This window comes from Penicillium psychrosexuale, assembly GCF_028828465.1.
Source record: "Penicillium psychrosexuale strain IBT 29551 chromosome Unknown utg000005l, whole genome shotgun sequence".
Lineage (NCBI taxonomy): Eukaryota > Fungi > Ascomycota > Eurotiomycetes > Eurotiales > Aspergillaceae > Penicillium > Penicillium psychrosexuale.
Genome location: NW_026643190.1, coordinates 281,033 through 297,238, shown reverse-complemented (window position 1 = coordinate 297,238; position 16,206 = coordinate 281,033). Strand labels below are relative to the sequence as shown.

At 49.6% G+C, this 16,206-nt stretch overlaps 5 protein-coding genes across 5 annotated transcripts; 1 reads left to right on the top strand and 4 right to left on the bottom strand.

The window, feature by feature from the left end:
• Positions 1-180: 180 nt before the first annotated feature.
• Positions 181-1,497, bottom strand: N7518_009071 (uncharacterized protein; the record flags this gene model as incomplete). Its single annotated transcript, XM_057189998.1, has 4 exons — positions 181-457; positions 538-1,118; positions 1,176-1,274; positions 1,354-1,497. The coding sequence occupies 4 exons, from the start codon at positions 1,495-1,497 to the stop codon at positions 181-183; spliced, it is 1,101 nt and encodes a 366-aa protein (XP_057037654.1).
• Positions 1,498-2,116: 619 nt separating this feature from the next.
• Positions 2,117-4,659, bottom strand: N7518_009070 (putative transcription regulator BDF1; the record flags this gene model as incomplete). Its single annotated transcript, XM_057189997.1, has 3 exons — positions 2,117-2,449; positions 2,502-4,503; positions 4,556-4,659. 3 exons carry the CDS (start codon positions 4,657-4,659, stop codon positions 2,117-2,119), a joined length of 2,439 nt encoding a protein of 812 aa, XP_057037653.1.
• A 4,726-nt stretch (positions 4,660-9,385) lies between these two features.
• On the top strand, positions 9,386-11,930 carry N7518_009069 (WD40 repeat and Utp12 domain-containing protein; the record flags this gene model as incomplete). The annotated part of the gene is made up of 2 exons (XM_057189996.1): positions 9,386-9,951; positions 10,007-11,930. 2 exons carry the CDS (start codon positions 9,386-9,388, stop codon positions 11,928-11,930), a joined length of 2,490 nt encoding a protein of 829 aa, XP_057037652.1.
• A 290-nt stretch (positions 11,931-12,220) lies between these two features.
• N7518_009068 (uncharacterized protein) lies at positions 12,221-12,860 on the bottom strand (the record flags this gene model as incomplete). Its single annotated transcript, XM_057189995.1, has 2 exons — positions 12,221-12,473; positions 12,604-12,860. The coding sequence occupies 2 exons, from the start codon at positions 12,858-12,860 to the stop codon at positions 12,221-12,223; spliced, it is 510 nt and encodes a 169-aa protein (XP_057037651.1).
• A 481-nt stretch (positions 12,861-13,341) lies between these two features.
• N7518_009067 (WD40 repeat domain-containing protein) lies at positions 13,342-16,091 on the bottom strand (the record flags this gene model as incomplete). The annotated part of the gene is made up of 2 exons (XM_057189994.1): positions 13,342-14,990; positions 15,161-16,091. The coding sequence occupies 2 exons, from the start codon at positions 16,089-16,091 to the stop codon at positions 13,342-13,344; spliced, it is 2,580 nt and encodes an 859-aa protein (XP_057037650.1).
• Between the last annotated feature and the right edge of the window lie 115 nt (positions 16,092-16,206).

Below are 16,206 nucleotides of genomic sequence, written 5' to 3'. Positions count from 1 at the left end.
AAGCCACGATGGAGGGTAGCCAGGAAAACAGAGACCTCGGTGTGTTCTCTATGGCTGCTAGTAATTGAGCTTGGGGGCTGTAAGGAAGAAGTGAGGTTGGGGTCTACTGAGTTAAAAATCTAGCACTGCATCAAGCCGTATCTTCATTATACCATGTACCACCTAGTGTACAGTTGTAGCTCATTTCTCTAATCGTGCAATTTCCATCTTTACTTCTTCAATCTCCCTCGCCAAAACCCCATACCGACGAGCAATATCCGGGAAAGTCCCTTCGTCCGCATCGATATCAACCGGATCAGAAACCTCAACATCGCCATAAGCTCTCAGCTCTTGAATCGTCATCTTCCGACGGTGCTGCAAGCGCTCCTTCGTCTGCCTGAGATGCTGCCTATACCTAGCAAGAGCAGCGAGTGTTTCCGGCGTATACAGCGTAGCCGCAATCTCCAGTTTTGTAACCCTGTCGAAATCGTTAAAAGACAAACTCCACCAAAAAGACAACAGCAAGATTTGAGAACTGAAAAACAAAACAAAACATACTCTAATTTCCCCTCCACGCCTTGCGCCAGCACAGCCAAATGCTCTGCCTTGGCCTTCGTCGCGCGCGCCAGAGCCCCATGCTTCGCCCGCTCCAGGGTCACAACCGTGCGCTCCAACACCCGCGCCCGCGCGGCAACAACCTCCGCAGCCGTCGCAGCCATCTTCCGCCGAGCAACTGGCAGCTCGGACAGCTGCGTGTGGCGCAGCGCACGCACCCGCGCCTGCAGCTGTGATGAGAGCAATGGGACCGGCGCCATCGACGTCCGGACTCGGCGATCGCGTGCCCGGGCGCGTGCGATGTGGTTCGCGTGCGTGGTTGAAGCGTCTGCGTCGGGCGCGGTGGCTGGGTCTGTGTTTACGGCTGATAGAGCGCGTAGGTCTTGAATGGCAGATGAGATGTTTTTGGAGAGTGGTTGGATGAAGGCTGGGATGTTGGCGTAGAAGGCTTCAATGTCCGGTGCTAGGAGGGTGAGTACTTCGTCTGGTTTCTTGAGTTCGGTTTCTGGCTTTGGGGTGGTGGGTTCGATTGCGCTGGATGGAGTCTCTAGGTAGAGGGTGATTATGGCCAGGTTATCGTGGCACTAGATTTGGTATGTTTGTTAGGGATGTGATTTCCTCTTGGTGGGGGTTGTACTGACCTCCGCCGGGAGGTTGGTGTCTGGGGCGAAGGCCAATTGCCGGAGCATTTGCTCCTTGATTCGCTTTTTGGCGTTTTGAGTTTGGCATTGCTTCAGCTCCTAATGATAGTGTCGTCAGAGCTCTGTTCTTGCTTGGGTCCAATGGGTATGTGCTACATATGGCGCGTCGACCACTTACTTCCACCACAGCTGTACGGGCTGGGCTCGCGCTTTGAGCACGCGTTGAGGCATCTGAATTGAGAAGCGAGGTTGTTAGATTCTCATATAGTCGTTTAAATTGAGGATTGTGCTCAAGAATTGAGGGGTCGCAGGGAGGAAGCATGTTGATGTTGCAAAGAAACTGGGGAAGTTCACCGCCGAAGAAGACCCGACGCGTCAGCGCCACATAGACAGGAAAGAAGTTCGCAATACAAGATCGTACATTCAACTACATACCTAATCCATGTTAGATGGTTTACTATTACAAGTACATATTCATTTTGCATTTCCGCGTTTCTTTCATAATCATACAAGTTGAAGCCAAAGCTTCGGTTCACCTCTTCCAACCGCAACGTCGTCGGGGAAATAGAGCAACCTCATCCACCTATCCTGGCTGTGAAACGAAACGGGAAAAGCGTACACTGAGGCGTAGGGGAAGGGAATTCAAGGGGATGAGTGAATAAAATCCTTTTCGGCCAATCTTGAGCACAAGGTTCGTCGGTGGCAGAGAAACCTTGCCGGGTGCAGGGGTATTCGAGATCAAAGTATGTACAGACGTTGCTGGCGGGGATTGCATAGCGCATTGCAAGCAGCCCGTCAGGATCCAGCGGTGTGACTGAAAAAGAAAGATGTAGCGAGAAAGTGTTCACAAAGGCACTGAGAGAAAACGACGCTTGGAACGCGAGGGTGAAGGGCCATCCCGTATGGAAAAAAATTGGCGGGATTAAGTCCGAAGAGTACATTTACTCCTCCTCGCTCTCTTCCTCAGACGAATCAGATTCGTCATCGCTGCTTTCGTTGCGTTCAACCGAGGCCACTGGATCAGGAGAGTGAGCGCCACCCTGGAAACGAGAAAGGTTGCTCTGGAGCATGTTGATCTGAGCCTCCTGTTCGAACTTGCTCATTGGCTTGTTCTTCTTGGGCTTGGGAGGCGCCACACTGCTCGCAGGAAGATCGTCTTCGTCTTCATCATCCATAAGATTCGGTACGTGCTTCTTCACGAAGTTGAGCAACTTCAGCAAGACATCGTTAGGGAGCTCGTCGATGTCCAACTCAATTTCAGCCTCGTCGGTACCCTAAATCTGGATTAGAACTGGTCTGTGTGTGGTAAACGTATAAGAATCTTACCTTAAGTTGAGGAACATTGTTCTGGATAATCTGAAGGGCTTGCTGCATCCTTTTATCGGGAAGACTACTGATACCGTTCGAGATAATCTGCTTCTCGTTGTAGGTGATGGCGCGGGTTTTGCCTGGTTGAGAGATCTTGCTCTTCTTGTCCCTCTTTCCAGAGCTGATCTTCTTGGAATCCTTCTTCGCAAGCTTCTTGCCAACCTTCTTGGAGGAAGGAGGTGTCTTCTTTTTCTTATTGGTAATAGCCTCGACCTGGCGAGACATCTCGGCAATTTGCTTCTGAAGCAGCGTGAGTTTCTCGTCATCTTCCTCGCTCTCTTCTGCATCCTCGTCACTGTCTTCATCGGAAGAATCAGTGTTCTGCTCGGGGTGTGGTTCATGCGCTTCGAGGTAGTCCGACTTCTGGGCCCATTTTGCGTTGAAAATTTCCTCCGCACGCTGGCCACAGACGAAAGTGGGATCACCGGGGATATTGAAGCGGTAGCAATTCTTGAAAATGAGGCGAACATCGTTTTCGAACTCCCTGGCATTCTCGTACTGGCCGGTCTTAAGTTTGGATTGGGCGGTCGACAGATCCATCGGCTTCTTGATGACGCTGTGGTATGTGGGAATGTTCAAAGCAACGGGATCCACAGGATAATAGAAAGGCATCACCCAGCTGTAGTGCTTTTGCTTGTGCAGCTCATCCAAGACTTCCTGGCAAAAGCGCAATTCCCATTGGAACTTCTTCTTCTTTGGCTTGGTAGAATACGGGAGGTCACGCTTCGGGGGGTGGATAGACCGCTTGGGGCGACCATCGGGGTTTGAAGAATCGCGGCGGATGACGGGCAGGCCTTCAGGTCCTAGCGCAAATGTCTGAGACTGGGGAGATGAAGCCTTGGGCTGGCTTGGCAGAGAAGTCCGAGGCTCCCGGCGAGCAGCAGACGTCTTCTCGGTGTGCTTCTTCGGCTTTCGCTCTTCAACCTCTTCGGGCTTGGGAAGGTTAGTCATCTGCTTCTCGAATGTCGCCTTCAGCTTGATTCCCTCTTGGGTGACCAGGTGGTCTGCGCCATTGAAGATGGTGGTATTATTGACCATCAGTGCAAAGTCATCTGCGACTGCCTGGGGAGACGAATATTGGTTGTTCTTGAGCTTCCTTTCCATAGTTCCTAGATCCATGGGTTGGGTGATAATAGTGTGGTATTGGGGGATGTTCAACTTGATAGCATCCACAGGTTCCTTGTAGAAACGCGCATCGTGCATGCGCTTGAGGCTTGTAAGGCTCTTCAAAATGAACTTATGTTGCATCTTCGTGAGCCCTGGTCCGCCACCAGTGCGGGTCGGACCAGGTGTTGTGGCAGCTGGGGAGCTATATCCCGGTGTCTGAAAGTTAATAACTGAGTCGTCGCCCTCGACCTTGGTCCGCTTAGGAGCTGGTTCTTCGCTGAGATCGGCATCCCGTTGCCGGGAAACCTTGGAAGGAGATGGCGGGGCCTCTGATCCGTCCTTCATCTCTTGGTCAACATGTTGCGGCGCGGTGAGCACAGGTGGGAGCGCAGGTGCAGGGGCCGTGGTAGGGTGATGAGGGAGGTCAGTTTTCACGGCAGTCGAAACATCTTGAGGGGTATCGATGACCATTGGCTCGGGTGTGTCACTAGGACCATCTGTCGATGCAGGAAATGTGGGAACGTGCGCCGAAGGCTGCGGGGCGGACACAGCGACACTTTCAGCCGCGGTGCTTGCTGGAGCAGGAGTGGTAGATTCCCGGCCCTGTGGAAGGCTGTTCTTGTCTTCGGTCGGCTGTGCCTCTGCGGGTGGAGCAGATCCCGCGGCAGATGGTGTCTTGTTTTGATCCATTCCTGGAGAGGTTTGGTGCTCGGGGGATTTAGGCGGTGAGGTAGCAACGATTGTTCCATTGGTGTTTGAAGGCTCGACGGGAGTGTGGCCATTGAGCGCAGGCGATTTAACCTCGGTACCCGTGGGACCATCACTTTTGAGATTCACTGTGGCATTTTGCGCGCTGCACGCCAGTCAGAACAAGAACAGAGCAGATTTAAAGCTGATGCGCTTACCTGGTGGGTGGATAGTCAGGCACAGAAGGACCAGTGGGCGATGGAGGCAATTGAGGCTTGTCCTCCTTTGTGACAGGAGGAACCTCGGGAGGCGGAGTCGCCATTAGGGTCGCGTTGGATAAACAAGAATACAAGCTAGGGAAGGGTGAGATGGTTGAAGATGTGAGAGTTATAGGAGAGTGTTTGAAAAGCTAGTGATCAACTGAAAACACCCGTCAGATCTCTGCGCGAATCAATCTTGCCGCGTCACAATCTCGAGTGAACAAACACTAGCGGCAACCAAAGCCACGTAGTACGGACTCAATAGTTGATGAGGTTTGATATCACACGTGTGGGCGCGAATAAAACGCGACGGGCGGGGGGATAGTGAGGTCAGAGATGATCGAGAGATAGGAAGAGTGGAGAATGCGATCGGAGACAGGTATTTATACTGCCAAGAAGGCGGTATGGAAGCGTTCACGTGACGTAGTAGAATTGACGCCAGGTCTAGATGACTTGGTACAGCAAGATATGGAGCTAAGAACTTCCCGTGAATGACTGCCTGAGGCCAATATTGATAAAAGCGAATTATGAAAATAAAATAATGAAAAAAGAAATAAAAAAAAGAATTCGGGGTCTGAGGGCGGTTAAAAGGAAATAGAACCGGGTGACGCGAGACGCGTTTGTTATGGGCAGGGCGGTCAGCGAAATAAAAATAGGAGAAACCAGGACGGAAGCAGAAAAATGGTCGGGAGGGGATGCCAGAATCCTTAAGTACAAACGGCCGCCTTGCACGCAGTTCCACCAGCCACACTAATCCCGATTCTCTGACCTTCTTACCCCTTGATTGGTTCTATACCCCCTGGCCCTTTTTCTTTTTCTTCTTTTCTTTTCTTTTGGGAACTTTTCCCTTTTCTTATATATGAAGGTGAATGTATTGTTAATTAACTTTTTCGATACACTGTTTCTTTTTCGTTTTCTTCGGCTTTTCTATACAGTTCTCATAACCTTGAAAGTCGGTGGGCGCATATCTCGGATGACTCAAAGCCCTAGGGTTTTGGCTAAATCCGGCTTAGGCCGGGCGGATGGGAGTCTGAGTCACGTCACCACTCCATCTTTCACGTGACTATATCATGATGAGTACACGTATTGTAATTGATAAGAAATAGCATCAGCTTCTATAACAACTACTAAGTACTCCGTATTCGGCGCAAGGTAAATCTTGAATATCCAGATATCATAAGATTAGCTCACTACCTATTTTCTGCCAAGAATCCTAGAAATTCTAGAAATTACAATCAGCACTTTGCATTTACATACTACCTACGGAGTACAACATACATAAATATGTACCTATATGTACCGGATTTTCCCTGGCGGGTGGTGGTTTCCTATTTGGGATGTCGCCGCTTTAATAAGGGCGCACCGCTCAGACTCAGGCTCTCGGAGTAGATATCAGCACGAGCTCAGAAGGGATGAACTCAGAACAGTCACGTGAATGATGACTGATACTATGTAAATGCTCATTGGATGCTCCTGATTACTCACCCTCTGTGTCCAATCAGGGAGCAATTCTGCTCACTCAGACCACCATACGGAGTGGAACAGCCCCACATTTCCCTTTTCTTATTGCAGTGGGGGTCCAGAGTAAGATGAATAAGCGGCTATGTGATTTAAAGGCAGTCCCGAGGCGGAGATAGCAACGCAGACACCTTTCCACCTTTCCATTCTCAGTAGCCATCCCATGGTGTTTTCCTCTCTAGCACCCTACTCCCAGTAACGACTCTGATCTCACACCTGTGTCGCAGGCAGGGCTGTCTGTGCCCCTGTCCCTGTGGCAGGGTCCCCTCTTCAATATGAAGGTTAATACTGTTAAATGCTTTGCAAACCAATCAAACAGGGGTATAAGATAGTTGCACTAGCAGAGCATGGTTATATCTGGGCATTTACATGGCCATAGTAGCCGTATTTGGGGTATCGCAGGGCTTTTTCACTACCCTAATATCAGCCCTACTGGTGCAATGGTGCTTAGTATGATCAAAAAGCTTGCTAGGATTTCTCAGCAAAACCCTTGGTTGCAAAGTGGATGTAAAAGCCGGTGGAAAAGAAGTTGGAAAAGCAGGGTATTGCTGAGCAGCAGGTAGTCGCAAATCAATCCTAGCAAGCTTTTCAGTCATACTAAGCACCATTGCACCAGTAGGGCTGATATTAGGGTAGTGAAAAAGCCCTGCGATACCCCAAATACGGCTACTATGGCCATGTAAATGCCCAGATATAACCATGCTCTGCTGTGCAACTATCTTATACCCCTGTTTGATTGGTTTGCAAAGCATTTAACAGTATTAACCTCTATTCCAGTATATTGACTTGGTACTATGGTACTATTTCCTTCAACCATGGCCCATTAAGCCAGCCGTATCCTCCTATTTCAGGCTTTGCCAATCAGCCTTTTGGATACTGTGGTCACTGAAGCCACCGAGAAGAGAAGAGATTTGTAAGAATATCTCATATCTTTATCTAATTGTGACCAAGCTGCTACTACGAACTCTAATGGCGGTAGTCATTTACTTGTACCGGCAGAAGGCAGCGAGTAAAACCTGCTTTGTGATGATCAAGTCCTTCCTAGTAGCCCTCGTAGGCCCCTCGCTAGAGCTAAGATACAAACTCAGTCGCCTCAGTAATCTAAACATCACGTGTCACCCTTGGGTAAACGATCCCCGGCGCCTTCGTCAGCTTTTCTTTAGCAAGTAATCGAGCACTTGGAATGCGCAGCTCAAGGCTATGAATACTTTGCATATCCTTCTTTCTTTCTTTGACTCTAGACTGATGGAGGCAGATAAAATTGACATATGAGCTGCACCGAATAAGATTTGCATCAATAGGAATGTATGACATTAAAAATAGCTCTGAAATCATTTTCAATTCGCGGCTGCTTTCAAAATGATGACAAGTTGATACTCGTGAATGGCTTCATGCTGCAGAAAAACCCTCGGTCCACAACATCACAGATTTCATCTTCTCTTTCTCCCAAAAACGAATTTCCGCGCCTACTGCAAAAGCAAGCCAACCATTTCATTCTCATCATCATACCCCCCGGGGTACTTCGGTCCTTCAAGAATCTCCTATGGCATTTTCCCGATCTAGTCGCACATCAGGATCAAGGAAAAAGCTAGTCCATCACTTTTGCCGACATACTCAACGCCCGGTATCAAGAGCACTATGTGCAAGATAGACTTGCAGTATGACGTGGTGAGCTCTTGTTAGAAACCGTGATTGCTGATAGCACTGATTTCTGACAGATGATGATGGTAGAGGTCCAATAACAGATCCTTGGCATTAAGCACCGCATTTATTTGCTCCTTATATCCGGATTTGCCAGACATTAGGAGGAGTCATCTTTTCTCAGGGAGCTGGTCACATGCAGAATAGTATTGAGACAAGCTGCGCTTTATATCATCAAAATCGCGCTTCCTTGGGTTCCCGACTCTCTCATATATCCCTTTTTTTACTTTCAAGGACCTGAAGACTTTCCCGATTTGCTTTCATCTTACTCTCTATTGACGCTTTATTCCATGGGACGAGTATGTCCCATGGGAAGCAAATATCGTCCAACTAGTTAGAATACAGACGAGGAAGCCGGTGCTAGAGTAATAAGAGACTGTAAGTAATACGTATAAGAAAATATATCATTGAACTTGGGTTTAATTAATGGGTTGATTGAGATTCTTATACCTGTTGCAGCCTTATCAAGTGCATGATATACTACTCCGTTGTCCTTTTTTGATGGATAATGGGTGAGGTTTAGAGGGATAGAGTGCACGTGCTGAAACTCACGTGTCGCATTTTATTGATGTAGCTTACTCAGTCAGATGATGCTTAATCAGCTTATGTAATGATCTCTGTTCAGAGGCGTGCTCAATTTTACTCTGAGATCAAAGAGCGGCAAGAGGTGAGCACTAAAATGGAAAGGGAAAGGCATTATCCGGTACATATATTGCACAACATATGTACATATCGATGGGCTACCTGACCCTTACAGGTTATGCAAATGTACTCATGTCATATGATATGATTATGAACCATGTACGGAGTACTTTGGGCCTTGAAGATCTGCCCAATGAAAGTCCGGGTGCTTTGAAGTATAGACATAATTTTTAGTACTGGACATTTTAGATGGCTGAGATTTGTCTGCAGCTGCTAAATATAGTTACCGAAGGCTTTGGTTTAGCTACTGTCCTGTTTCTCATATATATTGAATTATTTTGGACTATACAATGAACTTGGAATTCGTTAAATTTTGGTTCTGATTTTACAAAATAAATATTGGGGATGTCTAGAGGAAGTATTGTTGTAATGGCCTGCAAAACCGTGAGAGATATATATTCCGTCAGGAAAGGGATGTTGACATCAAAAGCGCGTAAAACGTAGAAATGGGGTGTGATCATGAAACCACCAGCTCTAAAAAGAAATCCAACGCATATAAAAAACAAACAATTCAGAAAACCTACCAAAATGAATCAACAAGCTAGCAGAGTTACCCCGGCCTCATAGTATACTCTCTAACATTGAAGCATCACGGGATGATATGATTAGATAAGAACCTCTTATAGTCTAAACCCCTTTAGGACTAGTCCGTCAAGGCTCTACAGAACATTTTTTTTCCTGTCCGGATCAACTGCGAAACCACCAGCCTAAACCCCCATTTGTTTCCTAAGGGGCGGAAGAAAATAGAGTCTTATCGGAATCCTTGCTGTTTTTATTTGGGCCTGATCTATTGATATCTATCTTCACACCACCGCACCCTCGACTGCGAGAAAAAAAAAGAAGATAAGAAAAAAAGTTACAGCCAAGATGGGAAAGAAGACGACTCGCCCATCCACCAAGGTCGCCTCGGCCGCCACATCGCCGGCGTCGGGCATGACATATGCGGGAAGCAAGTCGTCGATCCTGCGCGCTGCGTTCTCACCATCAGAGTACCAATTGGCCCTGTTTGCGTCCGTTATCCAAGGCCTCGATGGCCAGCACATTCGCATTCACGACACACAGACAGGACGCCTCCAGTGTGAGCATGCCCTGGGGCCGAAGGAAACAGTGACCTCTCTGGACTGGGGATACTACGGTGGCTCAGGCAAGGGTCGTGACCAGTCGAAAAAGAAGCGCAAGCGCGGTTCCGATGTCAATGGGGCTGTTGATGGCCTGGACCAGGGGGACATTGTGGTTGCATTCGGCACAAACACATCGGATATCCGTATGTACTCGCCATCCGAAGATAAGGTTGTTGGCACCTTGACCGGCGCGCATGACAAGGGTATCAAGGACTTCAAGTTCACGGCCGATCGGCCTGCCCAGGAGGCTTGGAGTATCGGTGGTGACAATAAGCTTGTCCAGTGGGACCTGCGCACCGGACAAAGCACACAGTAAGTTTGGGTTATTTGCTGGGTTATACCGAGCTCCTAACTAATATACCCGTAGGACAATCCACCTCCCCGCATCCTCAGTCTTCACTGCTCTCTCCCGCCCCGTGCCCTCGAACCCTCCTCTTATCTGCGCTTCCCAGACCCCGTACTTAATAGATACCGAGAAGGCCGATGAGCCGGTTCAGTTCCCGGCCATGCGCAACCCTATCCACACCGTCATTTCGTCCTCTTCCGAGTCTGCTGGTGTCGGTGCATTCCTTGCATCTGATGGTGACCGCTTCATCAACGTCTTTGATGTCGCTTCCCAGAAGCTTGTTCGTAACCTTGTCGCCGACCAGGAGGTCTCGTCGATTACACTGCAAACAGATGGCGCTGCCACCCCGGAGAAGCAAGTGCTTGCTGCAGTCACCGCAGATGGTAGCATCGAACTCTTCACAAAGCCATTTGTTCAGCCCCAAAGTGCGCCCTCCGCGAGTGCCAAGGCGAGCCGGAAACAGATGACCCAAAAAGCAAACGCAACCCTCAAAATCACCAACACCGAGTCCTCCAGCGCCTGCGTTCCCGTCGCAGCCATCTCGTTCCAGGGCCCTAACCTCGTGGTTGCATACACCGAGGGTGGTGTGATCCCTGTCTTTGAGCGTGTCAAGTTCCTCGACGAAAAGACCGATGAGCTCTCTTTCACCGGAATCAAGACCGTGGTGAAGACCAAGTCAGGCTCAGCACTTTCGTCTGTCACAACGAATGGAGTTAAGAGTGCAGGCGAGACCCGGGTTGACGAATCTCGCATGAATGTCGAGCAGGGTAACCTGGTCGATGATGATATAGAGATGGAGGATTCACGACAAGACGCATCCGACTCTGGCAGCGAGGATGACTCCGATGACGACGACAACAAGAAGTCCAAGGTTTCGACCGAGAAAAAGACCAAGCCCACCAAGCAAGTCGCAGCGAACGAGGACGTCGAGATGCAGAATGCATCCGACTCCGAAGAGGAAGAGGAAGAAGAGGGCGCGGAGCCATCATTCGGAGAACTCCTACGCGCAAACACAGGCCAGGAAGTCGACGTCGAGGCCGAGCTTGACGACGACGTCCTCCTGGGCGCATTGGTTCCCGGCAAGCCCCAGGCCGTAGTGCAACAGATCCCCACCGGCGTTTCGCTTGCAACTGTCCTCACACAGTCGCTCAAGACCAACGACAACGGAATGCTCGAGTCTTGTTTCCACACCGGTGACACCTCCATCATCCGCACTACCATTCAGCGTCTCGACTCCTCGCTGGCCGCAACTCTGCTTCAAAAACTCGCTGAGCGCCTCGCCTCCCGGCCTGGTCGCTACGGCCACCTTCTCGTCTGGGTGCAGTGGACCTGCGTCGCCCATGGCGGCGCCCTGGCTGGCCACCCCGATCTCTTGAAGCGCATGACTTCCCTCTACAAGGTCATGGACCAGCGCTCTGCTACCCTACCCTCCCTTCTGCTCCTCAAGGGCAAGCTTGACATGCTCGATGCGCAATTGGGACTGCGGCAATCGATCCGCGGTGGCGATGAAGGCATGGATAGCGAGGACGAGGATAATGTCATCTACGTCGAGGGCCAAGATGACCTCGAGGACAGTGAGACTGAGGCCAAGACACCGCGGAAGTCAATACGCGACCAGGCGTACGATGAAGACGAGTCAATGATGAACGGCGTCGATGAGTCTGAAGATGACGAGGACGATGGAAGCGACGATGAGGATGACGACGAAGAGCCTATCTTGGACATTGAGGCTGCTGAGTCTGTCGGTTCTTCCGACGCCGAGGAATCGCTGGAGGAGAACGAGGACGAGGACGAAGATGAGGATAGTGATGGCTCGATGGTTGACTTCATTGCCGACACGGAAGACGACGAGTCCGACGATGCCGCTCAGCAGCAGCCCCCGCCATCAAAGAAGAGCAAGTCTTCTGCTTCCGTCGGCAAGAAGAGCAAGGGCGGCAGGAAATAAGCGTGTCTCTTTTGAAGTTGTACGAATTAGAGATGGGAGAATGGGGTAACGGCCTATAAAAGAACATATTTTTTATTTTTTCCCTTCGATGCATCCAACCGGGTCTGCATGTCATTTTTTCCTTCTTTGTTTTATCTTTTGCTTTCGATATCTTGTGCCTCTACCGAGCGCCTCTGCGTCTCCATCAATGTCTATTGAATTTCACCTTGGTATCTTGAATATCGCTCCTTGTAAGGAGGTATACATACGATAACCCGTACAGAGCACTTTTCTACATATAAACACGGTATTTATACCAGCAACTCCTCACCCCGGCAGGGACCTTCATGCAGGACCCGATGTCTCGGCACTCCTTCCTCACCGAGGGGAATCAGCACGGATGTCGTCCGCTCCCGCGAGGGATAGGTAGTGAAGTGACCCAACGCACTGACATTAGCAGTGTCGAGAGCTAGAATGACTCCATTCTTGCCACCTTCAATCCAGGCCTCGGTGGTCGAATTGGGGAGTGTGATGTGCGCTAGACCGGAGAGGAAGACCACCCATCTAGTGCGGCATTAGCTGATTGTGGACTCTATAAGAACCAAAAAAAACATGTACAAATAGTACATGTAACTCATTCAGAATTATTAACTTGAAATAGCGAAACAAATGCATGAAGGAGAAAATCACTCACTGCAAAGCAGGCGCATTATGTCTACCACCATCAAACCCAGCCGGCAACACCGCAAACGACGCCTTGCCACCGATATCCCCCAAATTCAAGGCGGCGGTGCCGACCTGCCCGGGTTGAGCGGAAGTTTTAAATCCCGGCACGAGAGCCCAGCACTCTAAGGTGGAGCGATGGTGGCGTGCGCCGAGAACGGTCACGTTGAGAGATTGGGCGAGGATTGCCGAGGGAAAGATGAACTGGATGAGGGTTTGAAGACGCATTTTGAGGAAATTAGGAGTGAATTGTGTGAGCTAGATGTAATTGGGAGGAAAGGAAATATAAATAAGAAGAAGAAGAAGATCTGGGAGCTGAGATATAGTTTTGGGAGAGAGCTGAAGGGAGGTGGAGTGGAATCGGCGCTCGCCTATGAGCGTATTAGTTCCTAAAATAGGCTGACACTAATATAGAGGGCAATATATTGGAGGAATATTACTAGTTGAGCCCGAATTATACTCGTGTGTATGACATCAATGAGAGTACATAGCTACTGTAGGACAGTGAAGTCGGATCGAAATTAAGGTTAAACATAGTACGGAGTATACTTAGCAGATTGGACGGTAGAAAACAAGAAACAATTCAATTCATCGCAACAAAGAATGATAAACCTACCCAAGTTCTGTCTTGCAGCATTAAACCATAAAAATATAGGCGCTTAATGATAGTGAGAGTACCCTGTACTCAGACCCAAGAAGACAAAGAATACTAACGAATGACTTCACCACCAGACTTCTCAATGCCCTCAAGGCCTTCAAGAATGTCGCTTCCACCGAAGAGTCCACAAGCAGAGTCAGTGCTTGTTCTTCTTCCGGTCCAGATCTCATGGAATTTCACAGTTTGATCACTAGACGCGACAATAATGCATCCCTCCTCCCTTGTTCGTGCGCACCACATCCCACCTTCTTTTTCCTTGGGAGTGACCATGCTAGCACCAACCTTGCGGCTACTGACCTTGCGGCCACGGGTCGGGGTCTCTTGTTCTGGAGACCCAGTCTGGGCTGACGAGGACGAAGGTGAAGATGACTGGCTGCCAGGCCGAGCAGAGCGTGTAGCCGAGAAACGAGGGATTTTTCCTGGATATCGTACTGCCCACAGTGCTCTTCCGCAGTCGAAGTTGCTAACTCGAGTCTCAGGGCCATCCCAGGTGGTTCCATAGGGCCCCCAGGGAATGACGGCCACCTGTGCGCAGCTGGGCCAGGCAAAGACGGCGATACGAAATGGGTGATCTGGCTGTGCATAACCAAAAGTAGCGGCGATCTCGCGTCGAGTCTCGCTCCATATAAGACTGGTTACCTGTGCGAAGACATTGATGGTTGAGAGACAAGCTCCGCTCCGGGTGTGATAGAAGTGTATAGCTTTGTCATTGGTGCCTCCCCCCGTCGCGAGCAGGGATGACTGCCATGGCGCAAATGCAATTGCCTTGACCGCAGCGGAGTGCATCAGACGATACTTGTGACGGCCGTATGGGACCAGAATAGTTCGTCCCCCACCGGAGATCACAGTGCCTGCATGGTTTAGAAGCGCAGATTCGGCCGGAGGCTTAACTGGAGCAGCAAGCCATGATGGGAGAGCAGGTCGTCTAAGGAACAATCGTCTTCTTGCGGTGCTCAGAGGAAAGTATGGAAATACACCGAGGCTGAAGCTGCTAGGAGAGTCCGGGGGCGTGATGGGTGGGACCATATAACTCATCTGCTGTGGCGAAACAATCTCAGCCAGCTCAAAGAGAAGGCAGGCGTTGTCATTACCACCCGTGGCAAGGTATTTGTCATCGGGTGACCATGCCAGTCCACAGATTTGTTGAGTGTGTGCACAGATCTTGGCAAGAAGCGTCATGGACCCGTTCCAATTCCACTTAGCTTGATCTTCTTCGTCAGACCACTCGACTGAATAGTACCAGATATTTCCAAAGTCGTCACCTGCAACAATCTCTTCCACGTCGACTTCCATATGCATGAACCGTTCTGAAGGTCGCCTTGATGTTCTCGGCTTAAACGTCACACATGTAATGGTACTGGGATGACTGATCTCAAACCGGACTTCCTTCTCGAATGTGCTCCATAGAGACAACTGACCTGACCGCCTGGCCACTGCAAGAATGCTTCGCTCGCCATCCTCAGAAGAAAATGACAAGGAGGTGACATAATTTGAGGGGTGCAGATCTGGAAAGGGGGGATAATCCATCCCATGACCTTCAGACCAGAGATATACTTGATGACCCAGACCCACAGCAAGTATCCCGGATGTTGTTGAGTATGCAAGAGTGCTGCAGTAAAAATCGTCTCGAAGGAAAGGAGCATCAAGGATTCGAAAAGGCTTCGGTGGAACAACCTCTTTTCTGGTAGGAGATAAGGCCCCTGAGAATCAATCCGAGTCAGTTGATGCCTTGGAGAAGGCTGCGGATACCGCTAGTCTCACAATTCCAAAAGTTGGATTAAGAATATCATATATGTTTTATCTGTAAATGGTAAATGTATTCCAAAAGTAGGCTCAGGGGGTGGCTGTTAAAAACTACAATTGCACTTACAACGCTCCTTTTCAATTTGCTTCCAAGCACTGTCCTTCCATCCAAATGGGGAGAGGCGCTCGAAGTCTGGAGATGCTGGATTGAGGGGGACATCCAGATACCGCAGACAAGTAGTACCTAGCTGTCTGGTCGTCGGGTCGATTCCCAAAGCAAGCGCAAGCCTCGACTCATGTATTTCTTGTTCACTGTATTTGGGTTTTCTGGGTAAAAACCGAGCCACGAAGACTGGGGCAGATGATCCATTGGTCGAAGTGCTCGGCGTTTCATGAGGAGCCACGACAAGGGAACTATCGAGGACTGCAGAGGCTCCACCCACGTTCCAGACAGCGCCGGAGCTGACCTGTCTCAAAGATTCATGCGCAGCGTTGTTGCTTGTGATATTGCCTTCAGTGACTAGACGAGGCCGTTGATGTGGGATCTGCTGGAGTCGAGTTGGCAGCTGGGGTCTGTTGGCAACATAAGCCCTACGTGGGATTGTGGGTAGAAATGGATCATCCCCGGGAGGAAGTCGTCGAAATAGTCTCTCTTGAGGCGAAAGACGCTGCGGATGCTTGGCCACACGAAAGGTTGTTGATGTTGGTTCCACGAAGTCTCGCTTTGGAATGAATCTATCAGGCGACATAGGACTTCGAAAGGAACTCCTTGCTACTGCATTTCCAGTGGTTCTCACTCTGCTGCGACCTCTTTTGGGTGAGGAGACCCGGTTTTCTTTGGAACGAGGGACGGGTGTCAGAGCATGTTGCGTCTTGGGCTTTGACAATGATGATTGAGAAGTAGATGTTTCAAAGAATGGCAAATTGATAGTTGCAAATTCAGTTAATTGGACAGGTCCACTGTCCCTGGAAGACTCGGATCGAGAGTGTGAAGTCAATGGATGTTTGTGACTGCCTGTAGAGGTTTCCTCGAAGGAGTGACGTTGCATATCTACCATGGTTCTGGATGCAGGTCGATAAGTTGTATATGATTAATGACCTAGAGCTAAAAAAGGAATGTATAAGGAGGCCTCTCTTTCAAGGCATAGCGGCAAGACGAGAAAGACGACGAAG